Source organism: Rhyacophila brunnea, unplaced genomic scaffold (genome assembly GCF_057557595.1).
Source record: "Rhyacophila brunnea isolate RB1 unplaced genomic scaffold, BYU_Rbru_1.0 scaffold_10, whole genome shotgun sequence".
Taxonomy (NCBI): Eukaryota; Metazoa; Arthropoda; class Insecta; order Trichoptera; family Rhyacophilidae; genus Rhyacophila; species Rhyacophila brunnea.
In genome coordinates this window covers 43,148,439-43,170,878 of record NW_028232752.1, presented here as the reverse complement: position 1 = coordinate 43,170,878, position 22,440 = coordinate 43,148,439, and the positions used below count along the sequence as shown (strand labels likewise).

The 22,440-nt window shown below is 32.8% G+C and overlaps 1 protein-coding gene across 1 annotated transcript in view; it reads left to right on the top strand.

Annotated features, from left to right (window-relative positions):
• The window catches only part of LOC147079238 (lachesin-like), a 63,732-nt gene that overhangs the window by 33,287 nt on the left and 8,005 nt on the right, over positions 1–22,440 (top strand). The window contains exon 3 of the mRNA XM_085949160.1: positions 11,823–11,951. Within this exon, the coding sequence (XP_085805286.1) occupies positions 11,823–11,951 (129 nt within the window). The remainder of the gene's footprint in view (positions 1–11,822; positions 11,952–22,440) is intronic.

Below are 22,440 nucleotides of genomic sequence, written 5' to 3'. Positions count from 1 at the left end.
TGGAGTTTTATAATTCAAAAATTTCATAACATAACTTCCTTAAGTTCAAACTTTTTTTAAATTGCCATTCAAGTAGGAGATACTTATGATTCTTGTTGTATTAATATAAAGCATTTTTATAAAAAAAAAATGTGTAAGCAGTAAAAGCAAATACCTACTTATTTTTATTCAGTAGAGCCAATAAAGGAAACCAAAGCATTACACACACCCGTTCGACGGCACACTGGTGCTCTGCAAACTTATTAATACCGATAATATAAAATATGTAGAGGTCGATCATTCCGAGAAAATACTCGTTTAAAAGTTTTCCCTCCAATTCGATATTATTCTCGGCGCCAACTTCAGGCGGGAAATATTTTTTCACCGGGAGATTTACATAAGGGAATGACAATTTTTCTTATGAAAGTGTTGCACTCAACATTTTTATCACACCGCCCTACTGTTTCGAAGAATTATATTTTCATTATTTTGGCCTCCGCGCGGCATCCCGGGGAGTTTTAGTTTGCGCGACAAATAAATAAACAAAAGAATCTGGCTAAAAAACAATTTTATGTCTCTTGTAAAAGATAACAGATATTTTAATTTCATATAATATTAATTGAATAGGAATGTTGAAATTATAATGACTACCCTCTCAATCTTCAACTCAAATGAGTAAAAACATTTTTTTAACTATTATTCTTTGTAAACTGTATTTTTAAAAGTATTTTAAAATAATTCTCGACGTGATATAGGTGCATATTATAAAAATGCATCGCAATGGATCGTATGCAAAACACTAAAAATACCAGTTGTCATAACGTATGGATCGGATACCTGGTGCATGATCAGAAATTTGGAAAGAGTGTTGGTCTCACTTATGCGGAGCGTACTACTTGGTATATTTTGACCCGTTAACAGCCAGGGTAGGGATGGAGATACAATAACGAGCTATATAGGAACTCGTAGATCATACAGTGCATCAAATCGAGCCATGTACATAGGATGAAGAGTGTCGTGTTGTACCTTAAACTTTGAGTTTCAAAAACTGAAGGCATGCAGGTTTGTATATACCTAAATAGAGGCAACTGCTGGAGTAGACCAACAGCCGTATGCGCTGGATGGAAAAAATTCTCTGACTGACGTTATTAATTATTTATAAATGAAGATAATATCGATTACAATGATTACTATGATCAGGTCGTAATACGAAACTGTAAACTTCGATGGTAGTGCTAATGCTTGCTCATACTTCGATTGTAGTATGATAAACTATTTGTATACAATGATAATAATTGTTGTATATTGAAATAATTTGAACGAAATTTGCAATCGAAGATCTTCATTGCGAACAACACAAACATAGACCGCTCCAAACCAACCGCCCGGCAGCACGCACACTCGGTCTTAACCGAGTGTTTCACTGTGAGCAGTTTTTTACGTCTGATAAATTCTCGTGAGCAGATACCTAATACTGAGGTCGCGTCCCACTCAAGGGTGTTTGACTGATTAATAAAAAATCCCCATAGGAGAAGGAGCGCGGTAAACTAAAAAAAAGAATAATTCTATATAATAAATATTACGTATACAAGAACAATGCCAAAACAACACGGACATACATTTATTGCGAATAGGTTATCACACTGCATTCGAAGATAATCAGTACTTATGACGACCATTCGACCAATTCGAAAATTAGTACCATGGCCTGAATATAGTCGGCTTTGGCATCTGAATTAGGTACCTACAAGGTTTTGAAATCGAATCACACGTCAAGCAAGTCACATTCAAGTTTTTAAAATAGCAGCGGATCCCGATAGGTCCAGATCAACGACAAAGCGGGCTAGGTAAGGGCTAACAATCACTCACCTCAATAATATCATAGGAACATGTTACATACTTTTTAAAATGTTTCACCATTGACGATTCAGATGGAGTATATCCTCAAAATGTTTTCTTAAAAGATTTTTTATGAGAATTTAATAACGAGTGTTTGTCGAAAATCACTCCCTTGCTAACCATCTTATGATGTAGCGTATTCTCCATATTATAAAGCCAGGAAATAAGAAAGTACACCATGCAGTTTTTATTATCTAAGGTGGAAAGACAACGTTAAATCTGGCTTAGGCACGTGGCTCAAAAGAGACTTAATCTACCTTGCCTTCAATTCAGGCTAACCTGACTCTGGTATCTTGGAAATTTGCTAAATAATATATACGATGAAGCTAGGAGATTTTGCCATTACCTAAGAAAACACAAAAAGATTTTAAGCGATTGGGATTCTTAAAAGGTGTCGCTTGATGACCATTATGCTCCATCTAACGAACGAACGTGGATAATGCATAAAATAAAATAATAAAATAATTAGGTTTGCTTATACAATTTTAACACTGAAATCTTATCATTTCAAAGTAATGAAACATTCGTTTTCAATTACAAGAAAAAATACCAACACAATGCGATCTTTGAATCTTTCTTTATCTCATATCAATTATATTGGCAGATTTTTTCAGAACCTTTGTTGGGAAACGTGAAAGCATTCTCATTTTGTCTCTTCGATATTGTGTTATCGACTACATTCACAATGGAATTGATTTTACACAAATCATATTAATGTAGCCACGAGCGGCTGCCAAAGAAATGTTCCCCGCAAAGAATGGATAAGTACTTACTAAATAAAATATGGACCGAATCAATAATAGACGAGAGCTTTTAAGTTTTCGATGTGATCAAAGTAACAAAGTAAATAATTTGTGCTGTGGTATACATTTGTTAATATTACTTCCGAAACATTATTAGAAATATAATTCTTCCAATGTAGTGATACCCAACAAAAATATTTAATAATATCAGAGATAATAATAATCAATCATCACCAGCTGGGGTCGATCCACTGATGGATGAGGGCCCCCCCTAACTCTCTCCATTTTTCTCGGGCACTAGTTCTTTACTGCTATGTATTTTCACGAAACTTTATGAGTCCGCCTATCCAGTAAATTTTAGGACGTCCTTGTAGGCGTTTAGTGCCCCTTCGGTACCACAGCATTGCGGCATTTATCCAGCGGTTGTCCACGCGCCGAGCAACATGTCCGGCCAATTGTCATTTCACCTGATTTCTTATCTATAGGTTTATTTGGTGATCCTTACGCGTAATATTTTTCATGTAATTTAAAGCATGGGTTAGGTACTTCCCGGGATGTGATTTCGGGAGTATGGTCTTCCGAATTTCCATTTCTCTGAAGATCTTAGTCTATAGTCGTATTGTTAGTGTCATCACTGTAGAGATTGCTGTAGAACTCTTCAACTTGGCTTAACAAGTGTTCCCAATTTCTGATGATAGAACAATCCTTTGCTTTTAGTGCTGTTATTTGCCGTTTTCCTATCGACAAGCATGGGCTGGACACATAGCTCAAAGAAAAGACAATCCTTTGGACAAATTTAGTCATCCAGTGGTATCCAAGAGGTAAAAAACCTCCGCAAGGTAGACCTAGAGGTCGCTGGATCGATGAAATGATAAAGTTCTGCGGAAGTACGTGGCAACACAATGCACAGGACCGGAAGAAGTGGGAACAGCTTGAAGAGGCCTACATCCAGCAGTGGATCGATTTAGACTACTGATGATGATGACGACGTGTAATACCTAACATGCATCTTTTCATGACACGTCGCGCTACTCGTATTTTTTTTACATTTAGCATTATACATGAGCGTTGGTAGCATACACTGGTTGAATATTTTACACTTAAAACACAATGCGAAGTCACTTTTGAAGATACTATTCAAACGCCCAAATGCACTTCATACAATAATCATTATCAGCTATAAAACTCATGAGTTCATTGAGAATGACACCATGACTCGTGGCTCTTTAGATTTGTATAGGTTTACTTTAAAAAATATTTTCAACACGCGGTTTTAACATACCGTAGTTAAAACAAACAAAAAAAAATACTAAGGCTGACACCATCTTGGAATCAGGGTAAGTAATTCATGTAATTATCTTGATTCCTTATAACAGAAAATGGTCACCAATATTAACGGAAACGGATATATCGTCGGGATTAGTGAGTGCATTAGTAGCTCGGTAGCAGAATGCGATGGTTGTAGGTTCATATCCTATTTGAGACAAATATTTTTTTTAAATGTTAAAAATAAAATACCTACATCAAATTTATGTGTTTTTTGGTTGACAACCAAATCGCTGTCAATCTACCATGGCATTCAGATTACCATGGCAAATGATTAAATAAATTAGCTTTATACAAGCAATGGAGTGTGAATTATAAAAAAGTTCGTATAAATACACATATTTAAATCGGTGTGTGTACTTATGAATGCGTGTTAGAAGCTATTCTTCTTTGGCGTAACAAAACAAAAACAAAACTTGTGATAAACTAGATTCTTTGACTAGCTCTTAATTATCTTGTTAAATTACACATTCAAGATAAATAATCGCTTATTTGAACGCCGTTGGTTTATTTCTATACACTTTAACTCATATTACTAAATTATATAATGGTTTCTCGTTGTTTTTGTTTTTAAAATACCAACCGTCACTCTGACGTTAAATTGTGTGTTTACGTAAGGAATTGCAAATGGCCGACAATAATAAATTCGCTGCCTAGGCAACGGAACAATTCTAAACTATAATATTATAGTGTATAATCGTCACGATGGCAGTATCATACTGTGGTGTAAAGGTAGTGCGTTCGGCTGATAACCAAACAATCGGTGGGTTGAAACCAATCGAGTGCGTTTTTTTCGTGTGAAAAAATAAATTATGTGTTACATGTCACACGCCAAAAATACACTCTGATCTGATTTCCCAAACGCGCCAAAAGAAGTATCTCTTCAAAATGCTAGATTTGAGATGGCATACAGTTACTTACATACATTAAAACTATCTAGAGACGTTCGTTCAAACTTATAATTTTGTATAATTTTTTTTGATTTGACTATATCCGATCCTAATAGGATCATATGCGCCTTCACACAGTGGAGGTTTTGTAAATTGTAATTGTAAAATCTATACATTTAATATACATATTATATTTATACTGGCCAGGCAATTTATTTTTCAGTTATTCACAAATTTCATTCAAATTTTTAACTTGAGCTATGTGCGGCAATCAATTTATTATGTACCTATACTTTTCTATACTATACGCTCAAAATCGCACCATTTAGAGGTATCGCTAGATACACATTGTATTCCACGTTCATTTGTAACGTAATTAATACTATTTTTTCATATTATGCGTAAATTGGTCGCTAACGCCAAATTAATGTCAGCATTGCTTCTGTTGTATCAGGTTGTCTTTCACTCCTCCTTATTACCCGCCACAACTACCAAATCTTATTTCCGATGTGGTAGGTAAATTTACTTATGTTCTAGAATCACTGATGTTGATTGCTTTTGGTTGAAGTCTTTATAATTAATTGAATGGCTGTATGTTATCTTCAACAATCTTGGTCTTGAATTCAAGTAAAACTAAAATAGATCTGAAAATGTAATACATTACGATATACCTTCCCAAAACAAACCCATGTTAAATACATTGGTGATTTAGTATAATATCATCTACGTTTAGCACATGCACAAAATGCATTATTTCTGCTTGTGGTATATTTTTACGACAGTTGGACTAAATTTGTGATAGAAGATATAATACGACTTAAGATGAATATGAATGTGAACAAAAAAGTTAAATCTGGTGATATGGTATCAGTTTATTTGTTCAAACTCAGTGGTAATTTTTTATTACGAATAAATCATTATTATTATTGTTTACTTAGGACGCAACGTAAAACGTTAAGCAACCTTGCATAATATTAGCTTATTAATTATTATTAGTGTGTAAATGATCAATTTATTGGGACAAAGAATTTCTTAGGCTCCGATAGAAAGAAAAACGTAAGCATAAAATGAACAGTTTACCAAAAAAATTAAAAGATTATTCATCAACGCACCCATATTTTTTTACCTATTGATTACTGTAGCGTTTTTCTAGATGAAAAATACTTTTAAAAATGCTACCTCAGTCTTACTTACATAATTCAGATATATATTTCATTTAAGTAAGTACGTACCTACAAAATATTTCTTCGATACAGATATCTTCCGAATTTATATTTATGTCTTCAATATTTCATTATTCATTGAGGGATTTCGTAACATTATTCTTTCTTGTTGTAATCTGGGTATTTGACAAGGGAAATATAAGATATTATAAGGGATACTTACTGTTCTCCTTGACGTTTTGATATAGATATTTACATACGTTAATATTATTTATGTTATAATTATAATACATTATATCTAATTAACAACTTTTAATAATAAGTACCATGTCGAAACTGCAATCAATTTGAAAAATAAAAAAATATTTGGTAATTACCTGCCAAATAAAATAAAATGTGATCTAGTAAGATTTATAATATTATTTTCCTCCCAATGTTAATATTATTTTGTATGTCTCTGTCGCTTGGACGGTGTAACAGTGTCTTGACATATTATTTTAAATATGTTCACAAAGGCGAATGTTGACATTGTCGTGGACTAGGTACATAAAAAGACTGAAGAACGAGTCCTGCACTAGAAAGAGCTCCCTCTTGCTGACGTCGAGAATTCAGTGATTCCCAACCGGGCTTCACGGAACTCTGGGACTACGTGCCAGAAGCTTCGTGAAAATTCGGAAAATCTAACCTAAAAATCTTGAACCTTTCTTGGTAATATTCTAAAGGTAAGGTTTAGCGTGACATGCATTTAAGCAATGGAATATTTATTAGAAAAGTTGTGTTTTTTAAGATTTAGATATGGCATCATAGTTATTATTGAAAACAAATTCAACTCGAGAAGGGTAAGTAGGTAACTATATTTTAAATTTAAATTTAAATTTATTTGTTTTTTTTTTAATTATAAATTTTTACTAGAGATTAAGTTACCATATTATTTTGGATTCGATTTTGGTGTTATTCGAATTTTACAGTTGTCAGATTTTTTTAACCCAATGCTTACGGGCCCTTTTAATTAATTTTGTAATTAACGTGTTAATTTGCATTTGAAAAGCAATTAGCAAAAACGCAATTTTGTGCGGCCTGTAAGCATTGGGTTAAAATATATTGTATACTTAGATACGGTTATTTTGACATTGGAAATTTGTAATTATATATTTATTATTATTGATTTGTTAAATATATCGATGAATGATGCGACTCGAGCGAAGCCGGTACTATATATAGTTAAATACATAGCTGCCTGAAATATAGTAAAAGTTATTGTAAATTTGTTGACCGAGTGAGATTCGATCATATCAATTTCTTGGTTCGACAGATTAATATATACAGATGCTGTATCCAATTATGGGTTTTCGATACAATTCGTGTTTTCCAGATGTATCTTTGTTTAAACATTTGCTCCGACTTCATACACATCAACAGGAATCAACGTAACATAATAGATCCAAAAATTCCGTAATATTACTCTAAAAATGTGGTAAATATAATAATATGTATGTCCACAAGCGGAACACGGAAAGAAAAGTTGTGACCATATGGAGAGCCGTAGTCATGTATTTAGTAGGCAACCTAAAAAAATTGTTGACGTTCTGTCATATAGTATGTCCAATTTATTATTGACAGTATTATGAGCACTTATTCTAAATTTTAGCCCAATGAAAAGCATTATAATATACCATTTACTACAATATCTCTTTGAAACTGGTATTATGAAAGTTTTTCAAAATAGAGAATTAGAAAAGCGCTAACTTCACTATTTCCTTTGCAGAAGCTAAATTAAAACCAAAGAATAATGGCAGACCAAAAAAGAAAGAATGTAGCTTTAATAAATTTAAACTAGTATCAGTAGTGACTTTGTTCATTTCATTCCATAGAATTCTATATAAATCTAAATATTGTTGGCACAAAAAAAATACTACTTAATTAAGTCGTTTTTGTTTTGATGATTAATCTGTTGATATATTATTAAATTAATGTAATGATTTCATTTTTATTCACCTCAAATATTGTAATATTTTAATCGGAAAAAATTGTAAAATATTTACTTATCATTATATTTAAAAATAGTATGCTACAGAAGTGCGGTTTGACAGGCGCGCCAAAAATGATAACTGTGGCTCTGGCCATATTATGTAGTGTGGAATATCTCTATATTAATTAAATTTGAATCAGCGTGGTGACGTCATCCGATTTCACGCCAGCAACATTGACAAGGCAGCATTTTCCTCACGTCGCGTCGATGAAAAAAATCGCTTTAAAATTGCTGCCTCAACCGTAATATATTCCAGAAATATTTCAATTTAGTATAGGAAATTCCTTTGATACAGGTTTCACGCGAGCATGTAATATTGTATAATAATATATATACGGCTATAAAATAGTATATCTTTGAATATCTTTTTGTTCAAGTAGGTAAGTACTAACCGGTGAATATAATATATTCAAATATTGTTTAGAGTGGGTATATTATGGTGTACTTCAGAGGTTTTCAATTTGAGCATCTTAGCACCCTAGCGTATTACATTATATTCTAAAATGAAAATATACCTACTTGAAAGAATTCGAGGCCATCTTAATTTTAGGCATATGCACAGTCACATGATAGATGTACGCTTAAGTGGCTAATACAATTTCAACATGTCATACTTCTCTTTCCTTATCGCAAACCGAATCCGGTGTGGGCATTACGGACATGCTTATAATAATGCACTTTGCAAGCGTGGTGTGATTCAGACCACGAAGCATATTGTTGAGTTATGGAGTATGAATGCCATCCCCGTAAGAGTTTCATCCATACACCAGACCAAACCGGAGGCTGTGGATTGCGCCGTCGAACCCACAATAACTGTTACTTTTTGATTTTGTTTTCTAACGTAGTTTTCGATATAATATATATATATATCGAAAACATTAAGTACGTCGTCAAAATTTCATTCACGGTGCAATTTACATCCAAATATAATGTCGGCAGATGTAGAGAGTCTTACGACAGTATGTCATGCAGGTACTCCATTGACGAGTTAAAATTCCGAGGACAATAAGTCGTCCGATTTAACCATACTCTGCTACTGACCAACGGACGATCAACGAACGAGTAAAAAACTCGAACTTTGACAGTTGCGATAGTTAAAATAATATCATAACGTGCGCTGATAATCGCGAAATATAGTGTTATTTACATGCAGATAATATGCATAAAATAATATAGGAGTGAAAATAACACAATTTTTACGTTTTCTTAAAGAATTTCATAAATTCAAATAAGAAAAATAATCGATAAATCTCTCATTTTCTAATATCTAAATTAACAAATTAATCAATAAAAATGTTTAGAACAATTACTGGTTTTTTGGTCCAAAATGATTGCGTTTTAATGTCAAATCAAATTTACTTAGTTATTGATGGACGAATTCTGGCAACTCGGAGAGTAAAATATCAAACATGTTTGAAATCCAACGAATCCTGCGGGCTTAGAAGTCCGCAGATGTGGAGTACTCCACGGGAAAATTATCCGAAGACTATAAATCGTCTGACTTGCGTGCGAATTGAGCACGGGTATAACAAACTTATAAAATTTGATGAGATTTGTATAATATCAGTATCGGTTTAATATCATTTTCTGAAAGCTAAAGCTCATTGAAATCTGCGAAGCTAGTGTTCGGCGGTAGCTGAACTAAGCATCTCTCAAAACGTAACGTGGAACGGGAAGTCGGAGTGGATTTATATAGTTTTGTAAGAAACTGTATGGTGAACAACAGGCGCACCCATCCGATCAATTGGCATCATAATTGCGCCATGAAAAAGACCTAATGCATGGACATAGTGAATCATAAAAGTTTTAAAAAAATACTGATCGAAAGTGTCGCCAATTCTTGAATAATGCCTTTACAGCGGCGCTATTATTAACATATTTTATTATACAAGTAATATTGTCGATTTTTTTATGAATAGGTATGTCATCATATTTTAAATTTTTAAAAACGAATGCTCTTTATACTATAAGGGTAAATAAAAATTTTGGCGGCTTCATAATATTATTATAATATTATGTATTCCGGTAAGTAGGTTATGCTACAAAGTATTTCCGAATATCCATTAAAATTTAGCTTTGACAATGATTTTTTTTATAAAGCTACGGTTATATACCTATGTATGTAAATTGTATTTTATCAAATAAAAAACCTTTAATGTGTAAAGAATCAACATATTTGTTATTTACTCATGTAGGTAGGCACTATGTTGAATTATTTTGTTTTATTTACTCAGTATCTCGGTATTGTTCCCTGTCTCAGCGCTTTTAAAATCTAAATGAATATTTGCGTATATTGATACAATTTGAATGTTTTTTTCATGTAAAATAATATATTACAAACAGTATAAAATATGTATTTTTATTATTATTCGATATTACTATTATTTGTAAGGTTTGAAAAAATATTACCTACTGCATATTTTCGCATACAGCGAACAATTTGAATGCATTTTACCAAGAGAGATCTATATTATTAAGGGAAATAAATAAATGGTCAAATGGATCAAATTTCTCAGGATCGGTAAGTATATACTAAATTAATAATCATTTAATACTTACCTTGACTTGTAAAAAATATTTCCGTAGGTCGTAAAAATCCATAAATAAAAATAACAACGCGGCAAACTAGCGACTACTATATATAATAATAATTCAATAATCCTATCCTCGAAAATCCTATCTCTCATATGAATGAAATCACCAAACACCAGGAAATAATAGATATTCATATAGTATCTCCATACAACAACAAAAACAACAGAAAAGCTGCCCAATCTAAAAGGCGTAGGTTCTATGTCTTTAGACTGATATTTTTTATTCATCGTTTACCTTTGCTCGATAGACATTTTTTACCACGTCGTCTTCATTTCTTTGTATACCTTAGTGGCAAAGAGAGTTTGTTGGAGGGATGTAAGAAAATTTTGCGTAATCTTCATTATTTTCCAGATTAACATATTCATAAGTTACTGCTTAGATGCATCCTTATATTTCTAAAATGTGCACATTTTCATTTAACAGTGTAGAATATACAAGTTAATAATATATGGTAATAATAGATATTAACCACATTTTTATTAAAAGTTTAGTATATTATTCTATTCAACAGCTGAAAACCAAACTAATCATTTTCATCAGAAAACTAAAACATATAGCTTAATTTGTCTAGTCTTTGCTGATAGCGTGTTTTCATCCATGTAGATATAGCTGATTTTTATGACGTAATGTCACTGTGTAATTTAAATAAACGCACAAGTAAATAATTATAATATTTTTTCTTCTACAAATAATTAAATTAATGATTTCACCATGTCAAGATAGACATTAAATAATATTAGATATACGTTAACTATTGAGTCCAATTAATTATTAATTGCTTAGTAAGAAGTTTTTGCTACTGGTTAGATATGTTCCCACTTTGTATAATACAATTTAATATTATCATAATAATATGCATCCTTATGGATTTATGTATGATCATGCAGTATTAAAAAGAACCGACACAATCCATAGAAGTTGCATTTAAGAATGTCTTCATTCAGAATCCTGATGAGAAGTTTTGTATCAGATAATGATAATAATAAACAATCTCTTATTTATATCTCAATGTTGTTATCTGGCCTTGCGTTGCTGCGATCTTCCTATTTCTCTAACGCCAATATGCCGCCGGAATTCGTTCCTCGGACAAAACATAATATTTTTTTCATACCAGGCATTTTTCCAATATATCTTTGAAAGTTTTTAGCGTAACAGATACGTGAGTTACGTCATAATAACATGTTTTTTCTTCTTTCAGTGCTGTCGTGGGAGGGTGGGCAGCTGAATATGTCGAAAGTGAGCCGCCTACACGCCGGCGCCTACCTCTGCATCGCCACCAATGGGGTCCCGCCCTCCGTTAGCAAAAGAATCACGCTCAACGTGCACTGTGAGTATAATTCAAATTAAAATAACAATCCAAAGAAGTGATCCTTAACCAGAGTTCCGTGAAAATTTGCAAAAGTTTTTTACTTCATGATCTATTAATAAAATCAATATTTTTTTTTAATTTGATGATATTAAGAATTTTATACATATATAGGTAATAAATACATTTACAGATTTTTAAAAAGTTATACAAATGCACAACGTATTTTTTCTAGTTGGTACGTAAGCCTTGGCGTATAGCAGTGTTTCCCAAACTTTCGACATCTGTGTACTCCTTCTATAATTTTCGTAACACTGAGTACCTCTCATCAAAATGCACATACTTTAATAACAATCAAAATATATTTATTATTCCTTTTTAGTACATAAAAAAAATAATAATGAACGACGAATAAAATTCATTCATAATAAAATATAAATAAAAGTTATATTACAAACAACATTCATTATAATCAATGAGAAGGATGAAATTGTTTATGTTGATACGACAGATCATCATACGTTGGTTCACTGGTTGTTAAAATTAATCTGATATGTATGCGGTTCCACATCCAAAAGCCTCTTCCTTTTTTTTTGAGTTAATGTCTACAAATGCTGAAAAAGTAACTTCACATAGATGTAAAGTTGGAAAAGGCAAGATGTATTTCATGACTTTTTCTATTAAAACTGGATACACATGTTGCATTTGCAACCAGAATGATGTCAAATTACTGTCCTTATATTTTTTTTAAGAATCCGTCTAAAGCTAATTCCAATAATTCCTCTTCTTCCGCATGCGATAAACCTTCTAGGATGAATATTGTATTAATGTTGAACGGATATCTTATATATTCAATATTTTTGTTTAAATCAGGAAAATAGGTTTTCAGGCCCACTTGTAAATTCTCTAAACGCTGTGTTATACATTTCAGAGTATCAACATTAATTTTACCATTTTTTTTAAATTTTATTTTGTTAACTGTCAATTCATGATGGAACTGCATTGTATTGTTGTTTTAATTTAATAAAACGCATTTTTTTGTAGTACTTATTCCATTTTTACCAGCCGAACTTATTTTAAACTCACGAAGAGAGGGAAACGAGTCCACTTCTCTTTTAACAACTCTCGGTGCAGCGCGTACCCCCATCAAACTTTTCGCGTACTACACTTTGGAAAACACTGGCGTAGAGCAAGAACAAATTTTATTATTCTGGCATTATCATGATGAAATCATTCTGAAACGGTGTTAGTGTCATATTTTGAAAGTAACGATACCAACACCTAAATAAGTCACCAGCAGTGAAAAATGTTTATATTTTTTTACTTCTGTCAAACTTACATGATATTATGTACCACTCGGGAAACAAATGTGAACATTAGCTTACATTTATATTGCAGGATATATTCCCGTTTTTACCACTTAATTACTTCACCCTGTCATGCCATCGGGCATAGGGCAAGCACAAGTTCCCGTCACTTTCTTCAGTCCATCGCAAATTCTTGCGCCTCCCGCCATGCCAGACATGCAGTGCGTAGATCGTAGTGTTTTTTTTAGTTACCTTTATTGATATTATAGTCAGGAGGTTTTCAAATTCTGAATGTTATTACCTTTATAGACATGTTCATTAGTGGTTTTTTCCATATTATACTGACTCACAGTCGTTAAATGTGCTTGTACACAATATTCCGTTGCTATTTAAAGATTTATTTTTATATTTACTATTTTTTTTTTGTGATTTTACCGAGGCTTTGACTGCGACTCGCTGTCATATCGCCTCTTCTCTTCTAGAAGGGGATCCGTCGATCAGGTCCTCACCCCTATTCTGTTAAATAACTTTACAATTTTGCCTAGCTCTTCCGTCTTACCCACCGCCAGGACACCTTTCAATTCGTCGACATTCTCATAGATATCCGCAATTCACAGCTTTACTCTAGTAGTGCTATATGTACAATGTCCTCTAAAACATGACATTTATTGCAGAGTTGCGATTCGCTTCTTCCCATGAGGACATCAAATCTTTTGCCCATTGTGTGCCCTGTTCTTAGCCTCATTATTAACTTAAGCTCATTCCTCGTCAAAGGAGACTCCGCAAACCAGGGCACCTCCCGTGGTGATGGTAGAATATATCTTTACTATTCGAAAGTATCTTTCCTTTAATTATTTTCCTTTGGTAAGGTTTTATTTTATATTGTGATTATGTATTGTTTATTAATATTGAACATATTGACCAAATAAATTGACGCCATACGATGGATATTACGTAATCCAGGGAGGTTTACAATACGGTTGTAGATGTTATCCTGTTTATTCAAATTATTTCGTAAAGGTAAATAAATATTGTCTTCAATATATTTTGTAACGTTGTATATTTACATAATATTTCCTTCCATTGGTTAAATATTTGTTAATGAGTATTTTCGTCCAATACCTCATTAGTCATTATAAATCTATTTTCCGTTGGATAAGACTCCTTATATTTTAAAATATACAGCCGTCTTTCCACCCATTGAAACAGAGGTCACCTGACTTTATTATAACTCAATGAATGCATCCGATATAATATATAATAGCGCTTTCATGTTAAAATTTGAACTTCAAAATTGCTATAAAAAATGACCCAGTAGGATTCAAACTTACATTTTTTATTTTCTGGGCGATGGCTCTTTACCTAACTACCAATCCAATTGATACTATTTTCATTAATAAATTGATAATAACTACACTATCTAAGGTATTTAAATTTCTGTCAATAAATGGCTTTTGATACAAGGAAAATAACTATAATATATAACTAATAATTATTGGCGTCATGAATAATGAAAATTTTAGCTATATCGCATTTAAAATTCTTTATAAATATTTATTAATTAAAAAAAACTTTATTCAACACTTAATTATTCATTGTACACAAGATATAAGAATGTAAGATTTTTTTACTGAATTTGAAACATTTGCGATAACTTAATTTTATTTTTAGCAAACATTTGCAAGAATAACAATTAAATTGGAAGCCGTCATTTAAGACGTATCAGATTATGTCAAAGATGTGAGTTCAAATATTACAAGAGCCATCTATCCAGACTCTCTCTGAAATGTATATTTGCGAGGTTTTAATCATGCTCATCATGACGTCATATTCAATTTATAATTTTATACTAGGTACTGAAATTGTATTCTACTGGTACGTAGGATATATCGATAGCATATAAGTAGGATTGGAATGCCGTATTCAACATAACCTGGAAATCTGCAGCCTCTTACAAGAAGAATATACCTCCGCATTTGTTAAACGTGTTAAGACTCCGATGGGTGGATCATGTAACAAGAATGGACAGTGCCCAAACGCCGAGGAGAATCCTGGATACCAAAGCGAGCTGATAGACCCGGTCTCCTGTGGTTGAACGATGTCAACAAAGACACTAGAGGCAACCGGCGCTGACGCCTGGGTGACACTAGCCCAGGATAGGAGGAAATATAGGAAGTTCTCGGAGGAGGTTAGAACCCGTCCTGCATTGTTAGGCACTAATGATGACAATGAGACTTACATACAAAGGCGGCTCTGGTAGTGCAGTGCGTAGGGCGCTTGCCTTTCACCCGAGGGTTCTGGGTTCGATTCCCGGTCAGGACACAATATTTATGTGTTTTTCTCAAAACCTGGGTATTTGTGATTGTTCAAAATTACTAACAACCACCTTTTACGAAAAAACAAGGACATGTTAATTAATAATTTAAAAAAATAATGAGACTTACATAAACATTTGCGTTGAATTCACAAAATTTTCATTCAATATTAGGTACATCATAAAATCGATACAGATTATAGCGACTAATAACCAACTAGGTAACTTGGTATTTATTTTAACTTTGGCTTGACTGATTTCGACTTAACCATTACAGCTTACAAGAGAAAGCTTTTAAACAATAGACTCTAAGAATAATAATTGTATGATGAAACGTAATGCTATTATTATTGATAAACATTTTTCGGGAACTTTGGAGTGTTCTTACAGTAAGTTCAAAATCTATGTAATATTTATTGATTTATTTCATTGGATCGTTGATTTACAATGACGATGGTATAGTTGGTATAGATTCGCTGAAGCTGTGGGTCGTGGATTCAATCCCTGGCTGGAAAAATACACACCAACAGTTGTGCAAAAACCCGATGGATTATGCCAGTGATTTGCGAACATATGGCACGCGAGAAGATTTTGCATGGCACGCGAATGTTACCACAATAATTTTTAAAATATACAAAAATGTTTGCAAATAAATGTACCTATATATAATATAAATAAAAATGATGGCATAGCGATGCGTATTTTCTTTGGTTTTTAATATTATTTTTACCAATCGATGCGCAAACGGAAACGACGAAATTCATGCATAAATGACAGATCGCATTGTATAAAAAATACCAAGCAAATACTCTTCAAGCCAACCATTACGTTTATTGTAAATATGCATCTTGCATAGGTAGATCCATGGGGTTTATGCGGCATATCATATTATCGCACTTACCTCATCAGGCAACGGGAGAAGCCGCGCCGTGACATTTGATCGATGTTCAATGCTTGAGACCAATCGAGCAATTAAAAATAAAAGTATTCAACCAACAAACCTGTTGAAATTTATGGATAGTCTTCAAATATGAACAGCTGCTTTTTATTTGACCTCAAACATAATCGCTAAAAATGGAAAACTGTTCAGTGATACGGAATATAATATTATGAAAGACGCTTTGTTAAAATGCTTCCACGATCTCTTTTGGAAAAATTAAAAACAAGGAAAAAAATATTGAAAAAGTAAAATATATGCCTTCAGTTAGAAACACAATGAAAAATATAATCTCAAAAGCTCAATTGTAATTTTTTTAGTTTTTAATAGCATTATTAAAAACTATTTTTTTCATTTTTCCCCATGAAAAACTGCTCGGCACGCCAGACAGTCGAAAAATAATATTTGGAAAATTCTGGCACGCGTACGTAAAAAGGTTCGCCAACACTGGGTTAGTCGGATAACTAATAATTATCATTCCCAGTAAAAAATAAACACCGTCTATTTTATCAAAGGCTAAATTCGTTTAGGAGTAGACGTGTTACCTAAAAATTTTACTTTTATATTGACTTTTACGTTGTCCAATATCCATCAAATCCATAAGCAGTTGCTTCCTTATTAATATTATGTAAATAAGTAAAATGCTTAGATTAGCGTTTCCCAACCTTTTTTGGTTGGCGGAACCCTTGACCTATTTTGTAAAATCTCGGGGATCCCCTACCTGACTGACACATTAAGGTCTAGAGGGGTTAATTACAAAAGATATGTGTAAATCAGGGGACAGTGGCGTCCCTTGGCAAAGTGGTGGCCTTACTCAAAATGCTATATAATATGAATATTAAAAATATATAAATTTGTTACCCACTTACTTGTAATATGTTTGCGTAACAATTTTAAGCTGCACTAGTTAGCGCCGCAGGCAAAACATCTGGTATCTTCATAGAATCTTTTTTCACAAGTTTTATTATCTGCCGTGCAGTGCGTGATCTGCTTGCCAACATCCAACATTTTTAAAAACGTCACGTTAAAGATTGTTCACCTGCTTTTGCGAATTCTCGCGGAATTCCGTGAAACCTCGGTTGGGAACTACTGAATTAGATGAAACAAATTTCCATTATATCCCTAAAATATAACTATTCAAGTGTGACTTTCTTTACGATAATCTCCTTCGATGACCTCATCTCGCTTCTATTAAGTCCCCTAACTAATAAAAATCTAATTAATATCTATGATCATGTACCAGTGTTATTAATAATAATATCATTAATTAATAAACAATGTAGATAATTTTACAATTTTATTAACAATGCAACACCTAAAGTGTTTAAATGAAACCTACTGATATGTGGTTAATTTAAGTTGACTAATTACCATGTTTTCTATATTAGGTGTGGCACAGGGTCACAGACTTTCAATCAACCAATGAGAAGAATGGTGTCAGATTTTTCTGAAAGTGCAGGCAGTTTATTTTGGTGTTGGTATCGTTACTTTCAAATGACATTAACAAAGTGATTTTGTTGTGGCCGCAATGCCGGATCTGTCCTTCCTCTACCTAGATACCTAATAAAATAAGAATTTTTAAGATGTGGGTTTACCAAATTATCCTTGGGATTTTATAGAAACAAAGAATACTCGACAAAGTATTACCTACTACCTCAAAAAATGGATTTTAAAGGCATACGCATAGGCATTTAAAACCATCGAAAAAATCGAATTTAAAAAAAAATGGTTGATCAAATGCTTGGAAAGATGAAAGCTTGAGTAATTCTTCATCGTTGAACGAATTCATAAAATGTAATATAGTTACCATACAATAATAGTAGTACCTATTAGTATTGCAATCCATTAATCATAATAATATTGTTATCCTCCTGCAACGCAGCGTTGTAATATATTAATAAATAATAACAACACGTCATCTAACCAATAATATTATGTATTATTATCTTCTCGTGAAATTACATACATTAATTTATGATTAATTATGATCTCTAGACAAGTTTTCGTCAAGGTTACATTGTGTATTTGTGTAATATTATTCATGTTCTTGGTTTTAATGATATATTAATGTTCGCATGTAAAGCTTTCGCTCTTAAACAATGTTTGACGAACATAACCTACCAGTTTGTAAATTAATTACTCAATATAAAACAGAACTTCTATTAGTGTGGCTCGAGCTCATCCTACTGAAAATTATTTATATTAGATATAGTTATTTTACTTTTTTTATGTCAACTACGTTAGAGTATTTATAGCATTTTGGCTAGGAAAACTATTTAACTAGGCAATCTTCGCCTCTCTTGAATTGTAGATCATGACAAACACAAGTTGGCGACTCTCGGTTCATCGCCACCTCCTGCACCTTTCACAATGTGATACCAGCAATGTGAGGATTGGTCATGGTGACGGAATCCATTCATATACAAGAGTACAAAATGTCTCCCTGTTGGCATCCGGTATACATCTCACGTACAGTGGCGTACAGGGAATCTGTTCTGTGGTGCGGTAGCTAGAACTATCGATCCCTATGCAAAATTCCAGGACCAGTCATTATTTAAAAAAAAAAACCTCAATAGTCGAAGGAGATCTTCTGAACTCTTCCTTCCAAAAAAATCCCTCTCAGTTTTTTTTGCGATTTATTTATTTATAATTTACCCCTTATTTATTGCGAACGTTATAATACTATAAAATAGGTAATTCATTACCATTATCAAGACAATTCACGAATTCAAGAATATTCGATTCTCGAGAATTCCAGATCTTTTATTTATTAGTTTCTTGAGATTTGGGGAATTTTAGAAAATTATCTCCGTAAGTACGGTTATTTGCATTTTTCCGTTCATTGTCACCGAATTTAACAGATTCCGTTTTAGATCAAAGTCGTGAGCTTTTATCTAATAAATCAGGTTTTCTTAACTATTCTGCCAACTTTTTTTCCTGGTGACAATTTCTGAAATTCTCGAGATTCTCATTAATGATTACTCAAGAAATGAGAATCTCGACTTTTCTGAAAAAATACTTCTCGAGGTTCGAGAATTATCTTTTTTCATTATTCGGAGACGAGAAATTTGGATCACAACCAAGTGTGTCTGTAATGCCGTTGATATTATAGTACCAATCTAATCTAGTTATCTAGCTTTCCAAAAAATCACATGGCGTCTAAAACTAGTGTTACCTAATATGAATAGCTTTGAAGCATTTTCAAGCTATGCATTCGCATTTCACTTGGCGTGGACCATCCTCAGTGATTATTACAATCATATAATCCAACAATTAGCTGCCATCTTAATATTGTATGGGTTTCCAATTGCAAAATATCAAGTTTAATTTTGTATTAGTATTTAGCACCATAAAATACACGTCTAAACGGAAAATTTAACATTCAGACGATATTCATAATAATATACATATAGTATTAATTTTAATGGGCATCTTGTTTTAACACTCATCGAGTTTTAACTTCAAATAATTGTCCTGTGCACATTTGATTAATGTAAAATTAAATACATTTAAGATCAATTATTTCTTTCGTGATGGTGGGTACCCATTTCTTTACATGTGTTGACATTTACATACCAAAATAATAAAAATAAATTATTTATAATCTATAATATTAAATAATACTATTTTTTTAATTAATAATGGTACACTTTTCAATATAAGAATATTAATACTTAAAAATAATGATGACGTGGAAAACTTTTCTATAGTCCACTCCTAATTTTGTGATATTTCAGTCAATTAAACGTTGGTATCGCTTCAAAGAATGAAGTAAAACTAGATTCGTAGGTATGATGATCGAGTATGTATATACATCATACAAAAATGTTGTCATTTTACTAAAAACAGTTTGAGAAGCGTAAGTAAACAATGAACAAAATGAAAAAGGGTTTTTCAAACATATTTGGTTTTAAATTTATGCATATTTTATTTTTGTTCCGAAAAAGGTTAAGATTAAAATAAATACGCTTTTCGGGTAAAATATTGCTACGTTTGGGTATTTTAATTAATTACTTGGGTACTTACCCTTTGATGTTTCAACTTAATTATAATATCAGGCAATTTTATATTATCTTGACCCAATGAATAAGTTATTTTTCTCGTCAATCTGCGGTTGGTGGTAATGCAGAGACCTATAATAACTATAATAACACTATTAAGTAGGTACCTAGTATTATTTTTATTTTTCCTCCCCAACACTATCGTGGATACTGGTATTAGCAAATACTCTTCCACCAAACCTCAGGTATGGACACGACTCTACAAGAGTATAAAACAGGTTTTGAAAATCCCTACAATACCGTATCATTACGACACAATCTCACCGCTGTTTATCACCAAGAAAGCCTTTCTGTAAGGGAGGAGAGGAGCTATTTTGCTAAATTAGCTTGAAGAAGAATGGCACGGTGATAGTCAGCCTTCTGGGATGAGGAACTCTCATCTCATGATAGAAACATTATAGGACCTATCAGGCACCCAACTTCTCCGCACATATCATGTACATCGTGGGGCTCAACGACATAACGCTGCAAACATACTCGATATGACTTGCTCATAAGTGGAGACTAAGGCCGTCTCCATTGTGTGGGTGTGGATAAATTCAAACCACTGAGAATATTGTTGAAGGTTGAATCCTATACCTATGCTTTCTTTGAGGGACTTTCTGTCATCCACTAAGCTCGAGAATTATTTCTGAAAATATGGGTTTGTATTGTCTTCTACACCCTACCGCCAATCGACAAACAAGCGAATGAATATTATTAATGAATGAATTTTTCCCGAAGACCGAGGCAATGGTGGTTATTAGTCTACCTGGAATTATATTCTATAATGGATAAAACCACAAGCCACAAACCACATCATTTGTCGTGTTTTTAAAATCTGGGTTGTTATGTCATACCATTGATACTACCCAATATATGAAATTATATTACCCAGTGATTTATTATTATCCACCGGCACAGACAACACTACGTAATTATTGTGTATTTAGTAAGGTACCTACTACCGGCAAAATCCAATCATTTACAAATACAATATTATAACTTTCACACAAAAATTATCTACAAGGTCTAAAATGATTGAGTGTTTTTGACGGTGACAGCTATTACCCATATAAAGAGCAACACATCGGAAAGTAATGCTAACTATATTAAAAAATAATTGTCACTCTTTAATTACGTATTACTAAATACCATCATGCAAATTGTTTTGCTGTGGTCAGCCGCGTACACGAGGGAGGGTCCTCGGTACCGGGTGATATTTCAAGAAATGGTTACTCTTGGTATGCATGGGAGGCATGTCTTAAAGACGGTACAGCGCTGCACAAATGACACAAACGAACACGTAATTGTTAAGACTGCATGGTAACGAATCAGCTTGGTAAGTCGAGGATCTCGGGTTCTAATCCTGAGTCTGGAAAAATTCACATATTGTTTTTCAATGTGTGTTTGAACCCAGAGCTGAGAGCATGGACCTAATTGGTTAATGGTTAATGGTTAATCAAGTGGCAAAAATCCATTTCTCTTAAAAAAAAAACTGTTACGGAACCTATTTGCGAGGCGGCTAAAATCCACAGCGGATTGTACACATAAAATGCACATATTATAATTTGAAGAATCAGAAAAAATTTAGGCAATAAAATAATAGAGGCGTGTATTTTCAAAGTGAACTTATTCCTACAAACTGTTTACGGTGTTGATGTCACACATTATGTTTTTTATATTGGAATAAGTTACCTACTTTTGTAACTAACATCGATTTGAAGTTGATTTTTCTACTGGATTTAATACTATTAGGTTCTTCTAAATACAAAAAATTCTTGTTCAAAATTTTATCCTTTAAATTCTGGCATTCATGACTCATTTTCAAGTAGTGGAATAAGTTCACTTTGAAAATACAACCCTCAATTATTACTTTGTTCCTGGTCCTCACTCTAGAAATGATTTTGAA